The sequence below is a fragment of the Perognathus longimembris genome, chromosome 1 (assembly GCF_023159225.1).
Source record: "Perognathus longimembris pacificus isolate PPM17 chromosome 1, ASM2315922v1, whole genome shotgun sequence".
Lineage (NCBI taxonomy): Eukaryota > Metazoa > Chordata > Mammalia > Rodentia > Heteromyidae > Perognathus > Perognathus longimembris.
The window spans coordinates 137,539,221-137,555,720 of record NC_063161.1 but is presented as its reverse complement, the minus strand read 5'-3'; the positions used below and the strand labels follow the sequence as shown (position 1 = coordinate 137,555,720).

At 35.4% G+C, this 16,500-nt stretch overlaps 1 protein-coding gene across 1 annotated transcript in view; it reads right to left on the bottom strand.

The window, feature by feature from the left end:
• Positions 1-484: 484 nt before the first annotated feature.
• Smc2 (structural maintenance of chromosomes 2) overlaps positions 485-16,500 on the bottom strand; it is a 40,163-nt gene continuing 24,147 nt past the window's right edge. Inside the window, exons 18-25 of the mRNA XM_048338371.1 lie at positions 15,069-15,262; positions 13,373-13,516; positions 10,618-10,812; positions 8,310-8,510; positions 6,965-7,081; positions 4,381-4,541; positions 3,389-3,536; positions 485-2,252 (exon numbers count right to left, since the gene is read on the bottom strand). Coding sequence (XP_048194328.1) covers positions 2,094-2,252; positions 3,389-3,536; positions 4,381-4,541; positions 6,965-7,081; positions 8,310-8,510; positions 10,618-10,812; positions 13,373-13,516; positions 15,069-15,262 — 1,319 coding nt within the window. The 3' untranslated portion in view covers positions 485-2,093. The remainder of the gene's footprint in view (positions 2,253-3,388; positions 3,537-4,380; positions 4,542-6,964; positions 7,082-8,309; positions 8,511-10,617; positions 10,813-13,372; positions 13,517-15,068; positions 15,263-16,500) is intronic.

Below are 16,500 nucleotides of genomic sequence, written 5' to 3'. Positions count from 1 at the left end.
AGGATTATATATTAAAATATGTATAATGAGCCAGGGATAGTGGCTCATGCATGTAATCCCAGCTACTGGAGAGGTGAATGTTGGGAGAATTACAACGTGAGCCCAATCTGGGCAAAAAGTTTGCAAAGCCTTATCATAATAAATATGCTGGGTATGGTAGCACAAGCCTGTAAATCTAGCTATAGCAAAGACAGTAAGAAGGACTATGGTTTGAAGTTAGTCCCAGGCAAAACTGAGATTGTATCTGTGGAAAAACAAATTTCCCTCAAGCAAAAAAGAGGTGAGTTTGGCTTAAAAGTAGAGCTTTTTGTCTAAGAATAAGAAGCAGAGTTGAAACTACAGTACAGCAAATGAAACAATCACCTAGGAATGATAACAGGATGATATGTAGGATTCGATAAACGTTAGTTAGCCCATATTATTGCACATGTGAAATAAATGTCTCCGTTTCACTTGAAATCTTCCTTCTAATCACAGAACAACATAATTCGCAAAACTTTATTATATGCTTGAAAATTTTCACCCAAGAGCAAAATTATACATAAGACAAAAACCAGGCAAATATACAAGCAGAAAATTAGTAAAGAAAGGAAATAGCACATGAGAAAACATTCAATCCCATCATGTGCTAGCTGAAACATTTATAATTGTTCAATTGAAAATACAAAACAATATAGGTAGTTCTGATGAGTTTGTGACCAAACTGGAAAACTGTTATCAGTGACAGTGTGGACATATCAGATGTGAATGTGTTGGTGAATGTGAGTGTTTTGGTAAACAATTGCAATACTTTTGAAAAGAAACAAAAACTCTGAAAGTCAGTTATTTGTATTATTAAATTTCTATAATTCAGCATTTACAGCTTCCTCTAGGTTCCCAACCACAAAATGAATCCTACATTAACTCCTTTCCAATTTTTTTCAATTACTTGCGTGCTGTATAATATTTCAGATATGTATAGAAAATGAAGAATGAAAAATGTCAAACTCAGTGGCAGGAATTATAAGCAAGGACCAGGGATAAAACAGTAATAACACCAAAGAACTCAAGGATATGGAGCCCAAATAGCAACCTCAGATCAGATCGCATCAGAGGTTTGCTGTGGCAATACACACAAAGATCAGAATTGTAAATAGTATTCTTAGGGTATCTTTGGAGTTCCAAAAGAATTTCTTCTCTCTGAACTGGAAAACAGGAGGGACTAAAAATTATGAAAATGAGGCTTCTGAGTTATTTGGATAGAACAGAAGGATTTATTTATGTATTTATCAGACTCAAGAAAAAGATAAATTTGATTTAGTCTTCTGGGTCTTACATTTTCAAACATCTGTATCAGTGGGTTATTGATTCGATTATGAAAAAGCTGGCAAAAATCTTTAAAACATTAGGGACTTCAGATTAAACTCACAAAGAAAGCACTAGGCAACATACTTCCTCTCAAGCTTCTATTAAAACACTCACTAGGAAAAAACCAAACAGTTTAAGGTTTCAGAGATCAATTGCTATGCATATAGAAACATGATATTCCAATATTAAAATAAGAAGTCCTTTCAAGGTTGTTTCCTATCTTAGGGTCTGACTTTGTGTCCTCAAGGCAGTAGACTCAAATCACTCCATGCATACCTAATAGCCTTCTTTTGTGTTCCCTTCGCTGATCTTGCTACTCTTTGTTTTATAATTCTCTACCTAAATAATTTTATTAGCAACAAAACACATTAATGTTACCTTAGAAATTAGCGAATAAAGAGCTATTAGCTATATTTATTCTATCATTTAATTTCATCTCTATATTTTGCTTTTACATACAGGATTTGCTACCGACCAGGTTGTCTCAGGCTCTAATATGTGAAAAGATTTGCATAAAAAATGATACAGATAAAATCACAACCACAATAATTAGACCATAGTTACACACTAATTAAGACAGAAAAACCCATGCTCATTTACAAGTGATAATACAAAGGCAAACAAAATATGAGTTCAGTAACAAAATAACATTGATATACAAACAAATAAGATCCCAAGTTCTTAGTAGACTATGTATAAGCACAGTTTGAGGCAAAGGGTAAGTTTCTACTACTACTACCATGGGGTCACTTGGGTTCTTTTGTCTTGGATTTTGTTTCCTTCAGAATCTTTCCATTTTGATTTTGAGTGAATCTGGCTACTGTAGAAACACCATCCACAAACTTGGTTTTGAAGAGAACATTTGCATTGTTGAACATGCCTTCCTTTAGGGACACCACAATGAACTTAAGGGAAAGTGAAAAAATAGTATGAAAACCTTCTTGTAATGTTCTTGAGGAAGTTCACTCTTCTATTATTACTAGTGTTAGGAACTGATTGTTTTTCTTTAAATATCTTGCTACAAGGATACGCACATACTCAAATGCCAAGTAACAGTTATGACATTAAGCATCAAAAAGAATGCTAGCTGTCTACCTTTCTTTTCAAAAATTTTTCATTTGACACAAGTGTTTCAATACCCAGGTAAACTATTTTTCTGGTGCCTGAGTGCTTACTGCTGTTGTCTTATGCAGCAAAAATATACTGTTTTATTGCTAGCTCTAACTATTTTAGTGAAATATTTTTCGTTGTGATTTTTCATAAAATCAAAGACTAGAAGTCCTACAGTAACTACCCACTACCCCAACAGAACCTTTATAAAACTAAGATGCCACTTCAGTTTTCTGCATTCTCCGTCTTAATAAATGCATAATTTATAATAGCTATTACCTATAGTCCTCAGCCTTGCACAATACATAATTTATGCAACCATATTAACAGGTACAAGGCCTACAGCAATAGCTGTAAAAACAAACCTGACAATGGCTTCAAGAAGCTTTTAGGCACCTGTAGCTGGAAGAAATGAAAGTTTCTCCACTAGGTACTACATGATTTTCTAATACTTAAGTATATTTGTGCAACAGTTTTGTTTTGTGTATCCTTACTGCAGCTAGTTAGAGAAAGCAATCACATTAACACTATATCACTTCTAAATTGGATTCTCCTTCATGCTACAATCAACAGTTTTAATGTTTAGCTTTCTTTAAAGGGAGACTGAATTCTTTTATTCCCATTTGAAAATAAGTCCTCTTCAACCAATTCTATCATAATCTTTTAATGATAATTTTATCATAATCTTTACTTACCTACCTACTTATCTACCTACTTGCCTGCCTGCCTGCTTCCTGCCTGCCTGCCTGCCAACCCCTCTACCTACAGTCTGTGATAGATATTGAAATCAGGGCCTTCTATGCACTTGTGAACTACTCTACCACTGAATTACATCCCCAGTTCAGTACTAGATAGCTTACAATTACTAAAGAGTTTAGAAAAGCAAATACTTTACTGAACCTATACTGAAACATCTTTTTCTAATACTTACCTGAGAATGTGTGAAGTGAGTTCGCAGCATTTGCCCAATATTCTGGGTATGAGAAAGATCCAAGGCTGCATCTACTTCATCCAAGATATAAATTGGAGCAGGTTTGAAGAGGAGCATGGACAATATTAATGACAAAGCCACTAATGACCTAAGAAAACATTGGTGGAAGAAAATCTGTAATATTCTGACACTTTTTAAAAAATGTTGAGTCAAAGGTACAATCCCACTAAAATAAATAGTACATATTTACATAAAAATAGTCACATAAAAAAGACTCTTACATTTCAGACCACTCTTCACATGTATACATTTCAGACCACTCTTCACATGTATACTATTTTTTTATGTTATCTTCACATTACCATATGCTTAGTACTTGCTCCTCAGAACTCATGTAAACTTTACTAGTTTCTGGTAAATTATCAAATAATGTGTATCAATCAGCCCAATCAGCCTGACTCCTCAATGTCTACTGTTAAGTTCCTAAGGGTCTACCTGAAGGAGACTCTATGCTTCTAAGGGACAATGCAGATCCTAAAGCTAAGATATAGTTCTCTTGGGCCTCCTCAAATCCCAACTTACACCTCCTACCTTCATGAGACTACTGATCCTACCTGGGCTCCTTTCCCTGTTTCTGGCATCCAGACACTGCCACTAAGAAGAAAGCCTGGGTAAATTCAAGGTTTACCGCTTCTGTTCCTCTTTCAGGTATTAATAGTCCTGAACTACTTACTCATTTTCAAATGTCTGAAAAATTGTTTTACACATATTTAGTCTAATTTTCTGGTTAGTTGTACTTAAGTCTCTTTTTACTGGATATGCATTTAATCAAATGTTTCAATCAAAATTTAGGCTTATATATTAGACTACTTAAATTCTACACATAAAGGTAATCAGGCTATTAAAAATTAAAGCAGAATTATGAAGTATTAAAATGATGGACAATAATAAAAAAGAATAAGTAAATGTAATATTATGAAGAGATTATTCACCTCTGACCACCACTAAGCTCAGTTAGGTTTTCTTTCCAAGTATTTCCTAAGGCAACTCTGAACTCCAGACCATCCAAAACAGTATGCCCTTCTGGTGGTGCAAGCATAGCATTGGCACCAGGCAAAAGAGTAGAAAAAATAGATCCAAAGTCTTTGTTAACCTGGAGAAAAAAGTCATATGAGAACACCAGAATACTTTCCAAGAACAAGTCAATGTTGGTATACACACACACACACACACACACACACACACACACGCACACATGCAGCTCACACAAGCCCACTGCAATATTCATGTAACAAAGATGGCCAGACCCATTTTTTTGTTTACAAGTTGCTGATGCTGGTGAAACCACAACTTCGACTTGAGAACTTGCAAAGCCACAAGTATTTGGGTCTATGAAGAAATTATTTAGTGAGGCCACATCTAACTTCCATGTGGAGCTAAAGGATATATTTCTACCCCTCAATTTTGATGCTCTTATAAAACACACAAAGGATATTACATAGCAGAATTCACAGATGTAAATAAAGGGGGAATATTTTATCATATAAAACATTTTCTTCTGATGATTAATAAATAAGGCAAGAGGGCCTGATAGTCACCGGGTGAATGATAAGTAGCTCTAGGAGAAAAAGAGGCACAAAGTCAAAGCCAAGACTTGTTCAAGGCGTTTAAGAACTATTTTCCTTATGCCTTAGCCAAAATCAATAAAGGGCTGAAGGCCAGGAAGGGCATTTTGGATAGCCAAAAAGGTTTCCAAGAATATATATATGATGTATGTATGTTTTCCCAGCTCCTTTCTTCTCACAGGAGAATATACAGAGAACTGAATTTGGGCCAGAATTCTAGTTCAGTTTGAGATAATGTTTGTGGTTATACAGTTGATCAATGGTTTAGGAATTTAGCACTTGTCTTCAAAGATGTGACTAATAATCAGGGAATTTGGAAGTAAACTTGAAACTTTATATACACAAACAAAAAAGGTCTCAACCGAGGGTGAAAAATATGTGATGAACTTCAGCACTCCACTAAAAGTAGAAACTTCAAAAACTAGTTATAGGGCTGGGGATATAGCCTAGTGGCAAGAGTGCCTGCCTCGGATACACGAGGCCCTAGGTTCGATTCCCCAGCACCACATATACAGAAAACAGCCAGAAGCGGCGCTGTGGCTCAAGTGGCAGAGTGCTAGCCTTGAGCGGGAAGAAGCCAGGGACAGTGCTCAGGCCCTGAGTCCAAGGCCCAGGACTGGCAAAAAAAAACAAACAAAAAAAACAAAACAAAAAAAAAAAACTAGTTATAAAAAGGAAAATACTTAAAAATCATAAAGGTTAGGTAGGACAAATTCCAGCCAACATGGGGGAAAACTGAAACTGTTCTCTCTAATTTCAGTAACAGGAGAGGATATCTTAGTTCACATTCTTTAGTACAGTATTAAAAGTCAAATAGAAAAACAAAAAGGTATACAACAGGGGCTGGCTTAGCAGTAGAGTGTTTGAGTTATATGTATAAAGCTCTGGGTTCAAATCCTCAGCATCACATAAGCAGAAAAAGCTGGAAGTGGTGCTATGGCTCAAGTGGTAGAGTATTAGCCTTGAGCAAAAAGAAGCCAGTGACAGTGCTCAGGCCTTGAGTTCAAGCCCCAGAACTGTCAATAAATAAACAAACAAACAAACAAACAAATAAATGGGCATATAACAGGAAATGATGATATGAAATTCCTGTTTGTATATATAATTTGACTTATACATACATGATTCTTATCAAAATTACCAATGATATCCTTCAAAAAAATAGAATAAAATTCTAAAACTGCATGAACATTAAAGAGACCTCAAATATCAAAAGCAATACGCAACAGAAAGAACAAAATTCAAAACACATTACCTGACTTCAAATATACAATTACAATCCAATCAGTATGGTGCTACTGGCTCAAAAAGAGGTATGTAAGCCAGGCACTGTTGGCTCCTATCTATAATCCTAATGAAGCCAAAATGCCTCAAAGATAAAAAAAAAAATTGGCTGTGCTGGTGTACACCATCATAAATGGGACTACAATCTTGCTTGACCTAGGCAAAAAGCAAGATCCTATATCAAAAATAACCAGAGCAGAAAAGGCTGGGGGTGCATAGCAGCTCAAATGGTAGAGCACCTGATTCCTGACTACAAACATATGTTGGAGAATATACATTTGGTAAAATGGAATAAGTTCTTCAAAAGGGATTTTGGTTTCCAATAATTAGTTAATAACATCATATAAAACGGACTTTCTGGTTTCAAGCAGAAACTGAGTAGAGGATAGTAGATATTGCTTTCTCCCAAATGTAAAAGCCTACAGTCTTATGAAAAGGAATGTGAGTAGCAGTCCTGATAAACAGTGAAGGGACATAAACTTACTTTTGCAGAGCCAGTTGTAAATTTCAAAAAAAAAAATCTAATAAAAAGTTTTTGTGGCTTGCATTAGGTACAAACAGAAATTACTCAAACACAAATCAGCCATATCAAATTGATCCCATAGTATAACCCAATAATGATATTCTTCATCACTGCTCTGACAAAGGAAAATAGGGCTTCAAATACCTTTTGCCAAGCAATATTTAGAGCTTGGTTTTTCTTCTGGTCAAGGTCTTCTATAGTTGCAAGGATTTTGGATTTGTCATTTTCTACAATTCTCTTCTTTTTCATTAAATCATTATACTGTGAAATAAAGTATTTTTTTATTAAAAATATAAAAATGTTCTCTATACTTTAGAATTTAGTCTGGTTTCTTTATTATTTTATTTTATTTTATTAGGCAGTAATAGGGATTGTACTCAGGGCCAAGTATGTGTGAGGCAAATGCTATACCACTTGAGCCATGCCTCCAATCTCCCTTTGCAATGGTTATTTTCAAAGTAGGATCTCATTTCATGCCTGGGCTGGCCTACGCTACAATCATCTTACATTTGTCTGGATCACGAGTACACACTACTGTGCCCAGACAGTGTCTGAAGAGTGTTATTAACTTTTTTTCCTGGGTTGGCCTTGAGCTATGATTTTTAATCTCTGTGGCCCAATTCACCAAGACATGAGCTGCTGTGCCTGGCTCATTATTCTTACCTATGATACATACAATTTTATTTTTAAAATACAATGAGTGACGAGTTACAATGTTATGCTTTGAAACAGAATGTCCTCCACAGGCATAGGTGCCAAATACTTGGTCATCAGCTGGTGGTGCTAGTTTGGGAAGTTTTGGAAGGGCCCTAGCTGGAGGTAGTAGGTTAGAAGGCATGTCCCTACAGGCCGTATCTTGTCCTGGCCCTGTCTCTGCTTAGCTTGTGACACATGTTCCTGCCACCTAGAATTTCTTCCTTCTCATCATGGGCACTGAAATCTGAAACCATGAGCCAAAGTAAGTCTTTCCTCCTCTTCTATAACAACTAAAATAATTAATACATATGTAAACCAAATTATGATAGAAATAAACATATCATCTATGTGTATATAGGAAAATAGTTGCTTGGAACAGAATTTAGAAGAAAATCCCTTAACATAATCACACAATACTAATAGACCTTTATCCTTAGTGGAAGACAATAGTTACAGAGTGAGTCCTAAAGAGGGAGACAGCAAACACATATTCAGGGCTTTTTAGGGAAACTAAAGAAAATGACAGAACTGAGAAATTAACAGAATCTATTAAGTGGTTTTACTTATATCAAGAATAAGAAAACAGAACATGTTTATGGCAAAGAGAAAAATCTAATGGAACCATCAATGAAAGAGCAACAGAATTTAAAAAAATATGAAAAGGAACAAATAAAAAAACAGAAAAAGGGAACTAGAAACCACAAACCTAGGAAATTAGGGAACAGGTGGAATGTAATACCCAAATAGGTATCCTATACAGCCACATGGCTAGATGTTCCTAGAACTGACTTACCCGCTCTTCTGCTTCTGTCAGTACATTCATAGCTCTCATATTGACATTTCTTCCTAGTTTCTCCTTCATGTCTTGCAACTTCTGAAGTCTCTGACCAGCTTCTTTGGGGTTGTTAGTTTTGAAATCATAGGCACTATTGGGTTGGCCAAAGAGATGTTTCTCTGAATTAATCCAGTCATAATCTTTTAACATTTTGGATACCTAGTCACATATGAAAATAGAAGTGTTTGTAAATAAACATTTACAAATACATTCTTTAATATTTAGAAATTTTAAATAAAATACATGGGGTAAAAAAATACTACAATGAATTAGGCATGGTAATTCAAGTCTGTTAACAGGCTCGGGAGGGCAGAGATCAGAGGATCACAGTTAAGAAGCCAGACTGGGTATAGAAGTTCAGAAGGATGGTGGCATGTGCCTGTCATACCACAAACACGAGGAAGCACAAATACCAAGACTGCAGCCCAGACTGCCCTGGAAATAAACTGAGAACTCATCACAAAAATAACCAGTGCAAAAAGGGGCTGGAGGGATGGATCAAGTTATACAGCCCTTGCCTACTAAGCTGGAGATCCTGATTTCAATACAGTGTACAATTTAAGCCTCATTTTCTGACATAGGATGGACACTTCTCACCTGGCTCAAGAGAAAACACTGTATAGAAAAAGGTTTTCCCATTATTTAGCAGAAGAGGAGCTGACTCACAGAAACATTTTATATAGTACAAGTTGAGTATCCCTTATTCTAAAGTGCTTGGGGTCAGATACTCACATTGAACTTTAGAATGCTGACATACACATTAAGGTATCTTGGGGAAGAGACCCAAGGATAAACACAACGTTCACTTATGTCACATCTATAGTGTATATACATAGTAATGCAATGTTTTTGTGCAATCTCATTTTGACTGTGAAATGTTATAATATGATGTCAGAAATTTCCAACTAGGGCATCATGTCAACAACTCAAAAAATTTTGGACTTTGGAACATTTTCATATTATTTCATATATTTCATTATTTCATATTTCATTTCATGTTGTTCAACCTGTATAAAACATGCCCATTAAAATAGAATAAGGTAAAATTCCTTTTAAGTTTACTAGATTTAATTTACTGCTTTAAAAAGTTACTTGCACAAAGCTAAAATTGCTTAGGAAAATTTAGTCACCAACTTGGTAAAATATTAGAAGCCTAACACTAGTAAGTTTCTCAGAATTATAATCCAAGAGAAAAACCTGCCTAGATGTTGACTCCATCCCATTCCTATTCCTATACCCTTACTAATTTGCCTATAATTACTCATTCCATTGATGTGGTCTTATTTTACATTTACCCGAAGTACAATAATTATTTATAATTTGTAGTCTAATCGTTCTTGTTGACTTGTAGGTTCTATAAAGGTACTGTGCATACACATCACCTATCCTTATGTCTTCAGTGTTTGGTCTCGTAACATTTATGTCTAGTACCATTTATGCATGATGTATGCACAAGCATATGTCAAAGAATCCTTGAGTTTTTAACATCTATACTCACAAGTGTTGATACCCTTAATACCAAAAGAAAGCCTAAAGGAGTCATCAACATTAGCATTTTCAATTACCAAAAAAGTATTCAATGGTATTGCTAATACCTCAGTGACTTCACTACTTCTACCTAATAGGCTAATGGGAACTCAAAATTAATAAAATAAAATAAAGCCATAAAAATGTATTTTAATCATGCATTGAACCTGAATGAGCATCTATAGTCCATTCACAGGGCGAGGAGACTATTTTGTATATTCTTAGTGATTTTTTTTGAAGTTAAAATTTTTGTATTTTTAGAATGCTGAAAAAGGCACCAAGATGTTATGCATTCATATGCAAAAAAGATAACTTCAAAATAATTGCTTGGCCAAACACTGTATTTTCAATAGTTACAAAAATTGATCTTTACATGGATACTTAAAAGCCAATCAAGCCCCCTCCTTTCTTTTTGTAAATTATGCTGGTATATACATATATATATATTTAATACAATCAGAAATAAGGTAATTCTCTCAATATTTTGGAGAATGAAACAGTATATCCTATAGGACACCACTAAACATTAAATACAGCTTGTAGATGGAAACAAGTATCTGAAATTAAATTTATGCTGTTTGGTAAAAGTGAGCTGTCAACATAGCTGTAAGCTGAAAATTATGTTGGGTTATTGTTTTGCCACTTATACCTCATTTTTCATTGAATGGTTTACTAGAATTTTTCAACAGCCTAGAAACAGAAATTTGATTACTAAGGACAAAAATGAACACAAACATGCCTTCGCAGCAGCATCTTCAGCTTCTCGTTTATGTTTGCTGATGTTGTGGTCCAATTCCTTAATTTTAAGCTGAGAATCATTGTTTTGCTCCTTATATTTTGCCACTTCTGCATATTTGTCTTTAATTATATTGTCTTGTGAAGTTATAACTTCTTTTTGCTTGGTCACCTCTTCTTGAGCTTTATTTACTAAGTCCTAAAACAAAACAAAACAAAAACCAACCAAAACAAAAATAGAGAATACATAATAGGATTAGAGTACATACATATTTTTCTAAAGCCTTTTATTACAAATTTACCAGACAAGACTTCTGAACATGATGTTAATGTGATTACAGACAGATGGTCATCTAACTCTCTGCACTTCACATATCCATCAATATAACTAATGAATTACATAGGAGCAAACTTAGATTATCACTTAAAAATCTGATTGATAGATTTTTGTTGCATGCAGTATGCATGGAATTGAGTAGGTGGAAGGAGATGGTGAAGAACTGACCTGTGAGACCTCTCAGAAACAGCAATTCTCTACAGTTAAGAGAAAAGCTGATAGACCTCAAAAGGACATATAGTAGAAGGGCAAAGATCAGAGATAGAAGATAGAGACAGGGAGAATGGGCTTTGCACCTTTTCTCTTCATAGATGTAAGGCTTTGGATTTTGCCAGAGGCAATGGAAGGTCATAGCATTTGGTTATAACACAAAATCAAACAAATGGAAGAGGAAAAGAAAAGCAATCTTTTTTTTGGGGTAGTGGGGTGGGGGCAAGAACATATCCTCTAGCACAAAGAAGAATGTACTTGCCCTAACTTTTCACTATGTTCTGATTCACAAGGCTGAGCTACTTAAGCTCCTTAGTGCTAATTACAGTTAGAATTAAGTCAGCTATCAGCATCCTCCAAACATTCTTGCAGATATTAAATATCCTAGATCTTAAAAATCCTTTTGGTAAAGATACAACCTCACACAAAATTTAAGAAAAGTAAAACATCAGGAAGAAAACTAGCTCAAGTTATATCTCAGTTACAGGAAAACAAAGGAGGGAAAAAACAAGTTAAGTAGGTCAACCTGCCAAAAGACTATAAGGAAGAACAGATCTCCTTGGGAAACCATAAGCATCAGTAAAAGTTTAGGTGTTAATTTAGGCAGACTTATCAGGAAACAAGACCATATGAGCAACAATGCTCCACATTAGGTTGTTAAATATTCCTAGAATGATTTAATTTCCTATAAACTTAACTGTGTCATTACTCTGTGGGAGCAAGATAAAAATCTTACTGTTCATGGTAGATTTCAAAGATGTTGGGGCATGCTGATAGATGTCTGTAATCTCAGCTCTCTAGAGGCTGAGAAAGGTCAATTTCAACCAATTTGTGATACGTAGTAGTTCCAAGCTCACTATATAGTGAGGAGTATATAACTAGCTATAGTCTAGCTACATAGTAAGACTTGTCTCATGTAGTTTCCTTCTCATTATCTCATTATGCTGCAATAAATGATGTGTTAAAAGTAACAATATCTAGTTGTAACCAAAAATACATCATACAGTAAGTCTAAAACAAGGTACTACAAATGACTGAAACAGAAAAGTACAGATGCAGATGACCAAAGGCAAAATGCTCCTCATTACAAGTACATGACCGGATGAAACTCCTTTGCTAAGTTACATGCATTTAGCAGTCATGAAACCCAGGGACAGATAATACGTTCAAAACTGGTTTCTAAAACCAAATGACAGGAAACTTGAAAAAAATGAAAATAACATTACAAAAGGAAAATAGGAATAGAAATAATATGAAGCCTAACAGATTTTAAGATGAAAAAAAAGATAAGAAAATATCACTATTCATGAGGGTCAGTTTCGAATAAAGACAATACCTACCACATGAAATCCTCTCAGCCCCAATTTTACCATTAATTGTCCTGTTGCTGAGAAAGGAACGTTTTCCTGTCATCTCCAACAATACTAAGTTTCATAATTGCATCCCAGCAAGCAGGGTTTCACATGTTTCTAGTCTGGGTGTCATCCAGTGGTTACTATTCCTGGGAATCTATTTCCCATCAGGTCTCTCTCTCTCTCTCTCTCTCTCTCAGAATTTTACTATGGTCAGCTTTTCCTGGAACCCCAACAACTTCACCAGTGGCCACAGCTCTGACTTCTGCAATCAAATCTACTTTCCAGCCCTGTGTGTGGAATAGGGCTCTCTGCCAGATTTCTTCTGTCCATGTGTGTACCATGGACAGCTAGGGGTGACAGCTAGCTATTACTCCTTCTTTCTAGTTTTCCTGTATTATTTAGAATTTTCATGACTCATTAGTAATCACTCCACAACATCTGAAATTTCCATTATATTTAAAAAATCTATTTTAAACTGCCTGTTCAAATATTCTTGCTTTTGTCTTCTGATTACATTTAGACTACAATAGTTATTGATGTTACTTTAGAACTCCTGGATCAGTAATTACAACTCCAGCCCCTGCTTTCATAACAAGTGAAAAGATCCATAGAGCACTAAAGTCAGTTATCTTGATGCATCATTTCACAGACAACCGGTTTTTTTTTGTTTATTAGACTATTTCAGAAATCATCTAAAAACAAAATAAAAGCAGAAGAGCTAGGGTTATGTTGTAGAGAATCTCCCTACTAACTGACAAGTTCAGTCCCAAGGAAAGAAGAAAAAGAAGAGAAAGAGGAGGGGGAGGAGCTTATAGATGACCATTTTTAATCTCTCCAATTTGATAAAGAAATCTTACCTTGTTTTTAGCTACCTCTGCTGCCATTACTTCAATCTGAGCTTCATAGGCTTTGATAGCTTCATTTACAGCTTCAAGCTGCTGATTACAAGATGCATACTCTCTCTTGAGCTCTTCTAGCTCCAGAGTGATGGCTTCAACTTCCTAGAGAAAGAAAGGTATTCTCACAGGTTTTTTTTTTTTTTTGGCCAGTCCTGGGCCTTGGACTCAGGGCCTGAGCACTGTCCCTGGCTTCTTCCCGCTCAAGGCTAGCACTCTGCCACTTGAGCCACAGCGCCGCTTCTGACCGTTTTCTGTATATGTGGTGCTGGGGAATCGAACCTAGGGCCTCGTGTATCCGAGGCAGGCACTCTTGCCACTAGGCCATATCCCCAGCCCCTCTCACAGGTTTTTAACTACTGACAAATACATATATAATTAACATTCTTATGCAACTACATCCCACAGCTTAGTTAGCACTCAATTACTAAAATTTTATGTGTTTAAGCTCCAACAATAGCTCAACAGCTATGTACATATGATCATAAAAGACAAGGATAAGCAAACTCTATTGTTGACGTTACATTTAAAGTTCTAGGTGAATTTCCTTTGGCATACGCTACGTGGCTCCTGTATATGATTTTGGTACACTGAGTATTGTATATATGCCTACCTGATCTAGGGAAGGGAAAGAAAAATGAGGGTATAAGAGATCACAAGATAACTACTCACTGCCCTATTATATAACTGTACCCCTTTTGCACACCACCTTGTCAACTAAATTTAATTAATAAAAAAAGTGAACACTGGGCTAGGGATATGGCCTAGTGGCAAGAGTGCTCACCTCGTATACATGAAGCCCTGGGTTCGATTCCCCAGCACCACATATACAGAAAATGGCCAGAAGTGGTGCTGTGGCTCAGGTGGCAGAATGCTAGCCTTGAGCAAAAAGAAGCCAGGGACAGTGCTCAGACCCTGAGACCAAGCCCCAGGACTGGCCAAAAAAAAAAAAAAAGTGAACACTAAAAAAGATATTTTATTTCCAGAAATGGAAGTTACAAAAAGCCATTATATATAATTTTTATGCACTTAAATAACTGCATAAATGACTCCATCCTTTTGTTAATACAGAATGTAAAATTCTATATAACAGATGAATTAGCAATTTTATTGTACAAATTTAATGTGCAAAAAAGTCAGATTTAAAGTTTTCTTTCTTTTCTTTTTTTCACGATAGCCTTCTAATTCATTTGAAAATATTATGTGCACCTATAATGATGGAATCTTAATGTGGGAAAAACCTGTAAAGAAAGGTAGAAGTGGAAAAAACTGAAGACCTGTTAGAACTGAGTTTAGTTCTTGAAGACACAAAGTTCACATTTGCTTTTGCACAATTCAAAGCATATGAGGTATCAGTCTACAAAAATGTCAACTCAGTGAACCTCTGACATGATATATCTCCCAATCCATATAATCCATTCCAGAAGCTTTGATGACCATGCAGCTGCTCATTCCCTAGAGTGTGCCAGCCAATGTAACCTGTACCCACATGTGATGCTTAATAGTGGGTTTTAAGACAAATGAACTTGTCTATTTCGTAGACACAACTTGCTTTTAGATTTCATAAGCAGTAGTGATGAACAAGGCCAACTTATGATTTTCCACCTTCTACTCTGTTGATTTTAGAGGGTCGGTTAACACCAAGAAAAGTTATTACCTGTTGTTTTTCTTTCATTTTCTTGTTAGATGCATCTGCTTTGGTTTTGGCACAATCCAGATTTTTCTGAGCATCCTTCAGTTCTCTTTCTCTTTCGGCTTCTGCATTTTTCATTTTATTCTCCAATATCTCATATTTTTCTTCTGCTTTTTTTTGGACTTCTTCTGTGTTTCTTAAGGTTTCTTCACTTTCCTCTATATTATTAAGCAGTTGAATGAAACAAAGTTAACTATTATAGATAAAGGCTGTTAAATTCAACCTCTCTTTGAATGATGGTAAGGGGATTTGAACTTGAGCTAAGACTCTAGTCTATTTACTTTCAGAAAGTATCTCAGGTTTTTGCTGGGGACCAGTCCGTGTTCCTCCTAAAAACTAGTTGGGATTATAGTCATGTTTGTTAAGATGGGACAGTCCCTCAGCCTAAACAAAAGGGAGTTCGTCCTGGCCCCTGACTTCATAAAAAATGAGTCAGATTAGAAGCTAGAGTTAAAAAAAAAAGTTAATTCTTATAACCATTTTCTAGATTTCTTTTGTTTTTTCTTTGTAGGCAGTCTTGAACTGAGGGCTTGGGCGTTGTCCCTTAGCTTTTTGCTCAAGGCTGTTGCTCTATCATTTCAGCCACACTACCACTTCCCGCTTTTTTGCTGGTTAATTGGAGAGCCTCATGGACTTTCCTGCCTGGGCTGGCTTTGAATCATGATCCTCAGATATCAGCTTCCTGTACAGATGTGAGCCATAGGTGCCTGGCAGAAATGGTGTATTTTAAACATAAATCACACTTAGCAACATATTTGCATTATCTGAAGATTTGTGAAATTATTTTTAATGATATAAAATTGAGTTACATAAACTTTACTTATGGGTTATATAAACTTTACTTACAATTTATCTACTTTTAAAGAAGTTTAACATAACTACTTTTTTTTTCAGTGATAGGATTGTAACTAGGACATTTAAGGGAAGCAAATGTTCTGCTCTACTACTGAACTGCGCTCTCAGTCCCTTAGCTTATAGTGTAACAATACTGTTTTCTAGAATGAGAACCAATAGTTCAGTCATAGTATTTATCATAAATTTAGTTGCTAGAAAGCTTACAATGGCTCTTTATCCATATGATTCAAGAAATCTTTTTTGGTGGAGAAATAAAGTAAATATCAAAAATAAAAACTACCATATACAAGGCAATCCTATTTTTTTTTAAATGGCAACAAAATTTAAAGTTAAGGAGCTAGCTATAAATTACATTATATTGAATATCAAAATTTTTATGTACCAAAAATGCGATAAATGCAGCTAGAAGACAAATAGCAAAAAAAAAAAAAATCCCATAAAATGAATATAATCTGCAAGAAATAACTAGTAAATATGAAAACAATGGGAAAAAGTCATTAAAGAACCAACAGAAAGGCTGGGAATATAGCCTAGTGGCATG